This window comes from Arachis duranensis, chromosome 7 (genome assembly GCF_000817695.3).
Source record: "Arachis duranensis cultivar V14167 chromosome 7, aradu.V14167.gnm2.J7QH, whole genome shotgun sequence".
NCBI lineage: Eukaryota > Viridiplantae > Streptophyta > Magnoliopsida > Fabales > Fabaceae > Arachis > Arachis duranensis.
This window is the reverse complement of record NC_029778.3, coordinates 11,946,990-11,953,983: the sequence shown is the minus strand read 5'-3', so window position 1 is coordinate 11,953,983 and position 6,994 is coordinate 11,946,990. Positions and strand designations below refer to the sequence as shown.

The following is a 6,994-nucleotide window of genomic DNA, read 5'->3' as shown; positions in this document are numbered from 1 at the left end:
AGTGAAAATAAGAAGTAGAGAGACATCTCCTACTCTCGTCCTATTCCATTGACATCCCTATTTCTATACCTGAAATGCATAATGACTAAAAAAACGTAAATATACTCAATAACATGTATATTGGTAAATAAAATAAATCCTTGTTGAAGAATTAGGAATAGGAGAATTCTTTGAAAACATATGATTGACTTCAAAATTACTCCGGTTATTTTTTTAATTTATATTTATATTTGTAACTTGTAAGACTTTAGTTAATATGTGTCTTAAACTAATTGGTTCGGTTTACTGTATGGCTATGTAGCAGTCTGATTTTCTTTAATAGCTTAAAAAAAAAATCTTTTATTAGTGAATCAAATCTTTATCTCAATTATATAGCTGGTTTTAAATTTAGTTCCGATTTGATATAGATTGATATTTTTCATAGATACTAAATTGTTAAAAATATTTTATCAATCATTTGCTTTGATAATATATTAAGAGAACGTGTTATTACTGTTTTTTTTTGTAAATATTATTATTTTTGCACAGATAATACAAATAATTTAATTAAATATATTTAATAGAATTTAGCTAAATACTTTAATACATGAATTATATGATTTAACACATAAATCAAATCTTAAGTTTGAAAGTTGCCATGGTATTATTCTTGTTGTTTAATTTGAATTTGATCTTAAAAAAAAATATCTTATACTTAATTTTTAAACCACTAAATAATCCTTTTAGAATAATTTTGAAAATACTATTACCCTTTAAGAAGTAGAGTTGTTTGATTGTGTGAATAATTAAAAATTTGAATTTGATTTAATTAAAAAACTAAAATACAATCTTTTAGGAATCAAAGGATTATAATACTCTTATATAAGTAAAGTTGTTTACCTTTGCTAGAAGTTAGAAATTTGAATTTATGTTAAAAATACAATAATACTTTATAATTAATTTTAAAAAGATAAAATAATACTTTTTTGGACTAAAGTTATTTAATTCCGGTAGATATTAGATATTTGAACTTGATTTATTTTAAGAAGAATAAAATATCATTTTGTTAATTAGTGAGAAAACTATCATTTTAGTTAATTTTTAAAAAACTAAAATATCCTTTTATGATTATGATTGTTTAATTGCATTAAAAATTTAAAACTTTGAATTTGGTTTTAGAAATATGGAACAATGCAAATAGACAAAAATCAGTTATCAAATCATTCACTATGTATTTGTGTATAAATATATATATACAAAAAATGTTCAAAGTTTGTTGTTTTTTCTTTTTTGTCAATAATTTTAGTTATCAACCCAATTCCTTTAGTCTAATAATCCAATAATATACTTTTAACTCATATTTTTCAATAGAAATTATTAATTAATACTCAAATTTTACCGTAGTTGATAGTACTCCTAAACTCCCTATAAATAGGGATGTCACATTTCTCACAAGGAACAACTACGATTGTCGTTTTTCATATTCTAGAGAGAAACTCTCACTTGTGTTTCATTAGTTCTCTCCATAGAATTTAGATCCTCTCCATAAGAGGAAATGAATTCAGCGAGACAAGCTGATTTGAGCATATGCTTTGTTGGAAACAACCGAGAGAGGAAAAAGTTGACAAGAAATGAAGGAAATCTCCTTTGAAGAAACACACAAATCAACAAGACAAAAAGTATTATGAAGTGCAAATACATAGTTGTAAGTAATTTTTGATGGTCTAAACCTTAATGAACAAATACAACACATGCTGGGCCTAAAAACTTTGTACTAATATACAAATAAATTGAATTTACAAACCTAAAATGGTAATACACCTTGACCAGCTCTTTTGTGATCTTTTGTAATGAATCAATAAACAAATGAATGCTCTCAGCATTCACTACCTCAGCATCCCTCTATTGAGAATTTGATACTTACACTTCCATGCGTGTCATGTATTTATCAATAAAATTGTGACCCTGTTCTGTTGGCTTCACCATTGCAGGGATCAAAACCAAAATCATGGCTTTTGATATTATATAATGATCTCTCACTGAATCAACTGCGTGGCAGGCGCTTATCACCTACCAAGATTCTATAACTTGCGTGAGGACCCTCGGCTGTGTCGCGTACCGACACATGCCAACCGATAGCATTGCCGATCTCTACAAGCTCATCCATGATGGAAAGAGAATCACGGATGTATACCCGTCCACCAGGTCTTAGTATCCGGTCCATCTCCAGCATAATAGTTGAGACATTGCATCTGATATATTGAAAAATGACACTGAATAATTACTGCAGAAACTACACCAACATATTCTACCAAAAAACGCAGCTACCTGTGTTCTTATTTATGATCGACAGTCGAAGTCATAGGTGCATGCTTTAAAATGAACAATGAAGAATTTGGAATAAGTAGATTATGAATGAAAGTCATTTCAAGTTGCACAGATATTGAGATGTAGACTCCTAATGCATATTTGTACAAGCTTTAAAATTTCCAGTGGATCACTATGGCAAAGCATGATGGGTAATAGATGGGAAATGGACATCCAAACACATTTTACTTTCAGCCTTGATTTCAGATATATGAAATATAGAGTAGTTAAACATGCTTCCCAAGGAAGATAAAAAAGGAATGAACAGGTGAAAAAATAACAGCATGTCAACCAGAGATGACAAGGGAAGATTCAAAACAGTACCTTTTCTTCTCAACAGAAAGCAAGCTTGCAGCATGCAGTAAATCATAAGTTCGTGGGTAGGTGTCAAACGGTTCGCACCTGAATTACATACAATTAAGAAATCACGAAACATTCAAAAAATGCTGGTACAAGTTATTTAGTAAGTGGAGCATAACATAACCAGAATATGTGCGAAATATAATGTTAAATAAGTTCAATAAAATACCAATCGTGCATAACTCCAATCAGCCCACGGTCATATATAACAGGTAAGGTGTTTGGGCCGGAAACAGGAACAACGTTCATAACCCAGCAATCAACAGTCTGATCAATCAATGCAGCTGCAAATCTGCAAATGACACAAATATATTGAACAAACTAATCACAAAATAGAAAATACATATTTACAATAAGAAAAGAAACAGAGATTAACACAATACCCTCCAAAACCAGCTCTCATGTCCATAATATTTCTTAATTTCATCTTCTTCCAATGTAAAGCCCTTACATAGCCTGATATTATCTCGTTCCAGTATTTTGATTCTGCCCTAAACAGCTCTTTCCTGGATATGAAAGCATCGATGTTTATGCTCTGAAGCCTATCAGGCGAGGTGTGCAAACGTGCGGGCCAATTAGTAATATTTGCTCCATATCCATTCTCGGGCAATCGAGATATGCATGCTTTAAGATCAACATACCTAAATTAATCAAACAAACAGTGAGAATACCATTTATGTGCCAGTTAACTTTAACATAAGACTATGGTATGTAAAATGCAATCATGAAGCCTGACCCAAATTGTTCAGTTTAATAAAAATGATACAACTAACTCCAACTACCAAAAGGTAATTTGCCAATTAAAATTTAGTCAAGGACCGATCATATCTTTCTAATGTTGGTTCAACCTACTAATAGGCAAAGTGCACCTCTTTTCTTCTCCCTGATTCCATTCTGGAAAGCTCTACCGCATAAGGTAATTAGAGTAAATTTTTACGCTTGCCAATAATCATATAACTAGAAGGAAATTTCATATAAGCATCAGTAGATTAGGAAGCCAAGAACAAAATACCAAATATTGTCTGGATTGTCAGTTAGGTCACATAGTGGAGGGCTAACTCCTTCTCGGCTCATATAGCAGCTATTGTCGAAAGGTTTCTGCCATATTGCAACATAGCCATCTTTCTTCAAAAACTTCCAGCATAGACGAGAAGTAAGATTAAGCATCTCTGACAATAACAAACCCACAGTTACACTCACCATAGAATATAAGCAGACAGCAATCTTACATATCCAGAGTTAGACCAACACCAATAAAATATTGAATATCCAAGTACATTTGATATGAACAGCAAAACCAAGATTCTAAGAATGAAAATCGGAGCACATAAGCAGCTTTTTGAACCCAACGACATTTTTATATCTTTCTCCTTCAATGTCATTTTGAGTCAAAGCATGTTAATCGGAGAATAAAAAATCAATTATTAAGAAATTTTAGACAGGAATTTGCATAGATATAAATTTGAGAAATCCCCAAGTACCAAAACTCTATAGTGCTTCAATAAGTTCAATCTATATGAAAACCACATTCAATGATACCTTCCCATTGTCCTTCTAAAGCTTCCTCATGCTTATAAACTGGTTGGGCAGCCCAGACAAAGTACCCTCCTGCCCTTAGCATCCTATTAACTTCAAGCAGCAAGATACCATCTACATCACAAGTTAAAAAAAAGAGTGTTACAGTAATTGAAAGTGGGAGACTAACACAAAAGTGGGAGGGGCACAGTGAAAGAGCCTTCTTTTATTTTCCCCAACCCCAACGGTATTTTGTTAAGAAACATTTCTGGCAATTCCATTGCCGAATAATAAGCCAAGAATGATATCATGTTAAAATTGACATCAACAGCTATAAATCTCAAGTCTCAACAATAACAATATATCATGGGGATGATATCAGGATGCAAGAAGAGTTCCAATAATGAAAAAGAGAAATGATGTGATTCCATTCTGATTACCATCTCGAGTCCAATTAATTCTACAGCGTGAACAATGTATCAAGTCAAAAGCTTGACTTGGATATAACAAACGTCTCGTCGCAAATGCAGCTGCCATTGCAGGTACACCACGCTCAAGAGCAAACTGGATCTGATTCTCATGGACATCTTTGGGAGCAATCGACATGGTCAGAACATTTCGGGACATCAAGTACGCACCAAAACTAGCCACTCCACAGCCAACATCAAGAGCAACTCTTATATGCTGACCAAATGTAATTTCAGGAATCATCTACAACTCAAAATGTAGACATGTAACATCAGCATCGTGGAAGACGCACCAAAACCATATTAAAAAAAATGAAACCAAAGCATGAATAACATAACAACCTGAGAAATATGATCCAAGTATTGATCTGCTCCATGTATAAACTGAGTACCACCCCCAGGAAATTTAAACTTATCTTTTTCTCTGTAAATCCAGTTTTGACCTCCCTTATCTTCAACTAATCGAGTGTGAGGAACGTTATTGAACCACACCTACAATTAAATCATAATAATAAAAAAACAACAACCTTCTAAGAAGAAATCAATGTACATCAAAAATAAATAAATACAATAATAATCTGCCTTTAAAGCATCCAAAACAGGGAGTTGACTCCATATTCTCTCATCAACTTAAGATACATAGAGAATGCTATAAAACTATTTTACATTGCTAGTGCATTGCAATTAAACTCGTAACAAAGAGAACTTCGATTAGATGCGATCTTAAGCTTAAAAAAAAAAAAGGTAAGCTAATCCAAACACACAATTTACCTCATCCCTGCTTCTAGGCCATGGGATAGGGGCACGGTACCCTTTCGGCGGCGGAACCAAACAATTTAACCCTTTCCCTTCTTCGGGACAGTGTCTCTCAAACTTCTCTCCTTTCTCTGTAGAAACTAGCTTCTTGAGCGCATCCACATTATCCAAACAAGGTATATATTCGCTCATGCTTCGAGGGCACATCCCAAAATTTTTAATCCCCAATCTCTTAGCAGACGCAGAAGCAGAACCTTCAACTCTTGTATTGTTCTCCCAATCCTCCGCCATTGAAGGGTCGAGCTCCCCAACCTCGAATTCCTCCGACATCGTGCCATCTGCGTTCACGATCCCGAATTTCCTAAACGGATCAGCAGGCGGCGGCGGCGGCAATGCCGGCGGCGAAGGTAGCGGAATCGACGGTTCTAATTTTTTTGGGGGATTTTGATCAATTAGGGTTGAGGCATTGAAGGAGACGTTGAAATTGGGGGATATGGCAACTTGCGGTGTGGTGGCAGTGGTGGTGGTGGAGAAGAAGATGATGTGATTGTAGCCATTGGGATTGGACCATTGCTTGCCAAAGTAAAAGAAGGTAATTGCGAGAGCGAAGAATGCGACGGTCTTGATTATGAAGGGGGTTTTGAAAGAATCGGCATTGATGGAAGGTTTCATGATTGGATTAGGGGGTCAAAGAATGGAAGGTGCAAGTCTAAATTGTTTCTTTCTTAGTTTCTGCATGTGGGGTGTTGTATGAATGAAGATGAAGGTGGAGTAGTGAATTGCAGTTTGGACGATGAAATGGTGCAGTGAAAGTAAAGTTGCTGACTTTGATGGTTTTCTTTGTTGATTCAATCAATGTTGACACCGACACAGTGGTGTAAATGCAGATTTACTCCCTCTTACTATCTTAAGTTCGTAACACTCAGAAAGTCAAATAAAAGTCATGCTAATAACGGTGCCTGCTGAAATTTGATGCTAATAAGTAATAACTTGCTAAAAAAACTTTTATATACAAATATATTGATCAGAAATTAAATGGATAAAAAAATAGTGATATTTAGATATATTGGTGCATGGTGTGTTATTCGAGTTAAATCCCAAAATGGTCCCTGAGATTGGCGTTTTGCACTGAACTCGTCCCTGAAATTCCAATTGCACCAATTACGTCCCTGAGATTGAAAAAAATGTACCATACTAGTCCCTGACCCATTTTCCATTAACGACGTGATGACATGGCATGATGACGTGGACTGTAAGTGACACGTGTCACTTCATGATTTGGCCACGTGTAATGGTAGGATGATGTGGTGACCAGTGACACGTGGCATGCTGACATGGATAGTTGTGCCATGTGTCACAATGTTATTTGGCCACGTGTCTAGTAGTGCCACGTATCGCAACAGTATTCGTCCACGTGTCATCCATTATGCCATCGTTGTATATGCACTAAATTAGTCCCTCACTTTGCATTAAGTGACTCATTTTAGTCCCTGAAATTGAATGTCGTGCACCAAACTAGTCCCTTCACCAATTTTTTCTCATTTTTTTTC

The 6,994-nt window shown here is 34.6% G+C and overlaps 1 protein-coding gene across 1 annotated transcript; it reads right to left on the bottom strand.

The window, feature by feature from the left end:
* Positions 1-1,600: 1,600 nt before the first annotated feature.
* Positions 1,601-6,377, bottom strand: LOC107457763 (probable methyltransferase PMT11). The gene is made up of 9 exons (XM_016075937.3): positions 5,460-6,377; positions 5,031-5,180; positions 4,662-4,932; positions 4,246-4,356; positions 3,719-3,875; positions 3,090-3,347; positions 2,876-2,998; positions 2,671-2,748; positions 1,601-2,231 (listed from the first exon to the last, which is right to left on the bottom strand). The coding sequence occupies exons 1-9, from the start codon at positions 6,114-6,116 to the stop codon at positions 2,024-2,026; spliced, it is 2,013 nt and encodes a 670-aa protein (XP_015931423.1). The 5' UTR covers positions 6,117-6,377; the 3' UTR covers positions 1,601-2,023.
* Between the last annotated feature and the right edge of the window lie 617 nt (positions 6,378-6,994).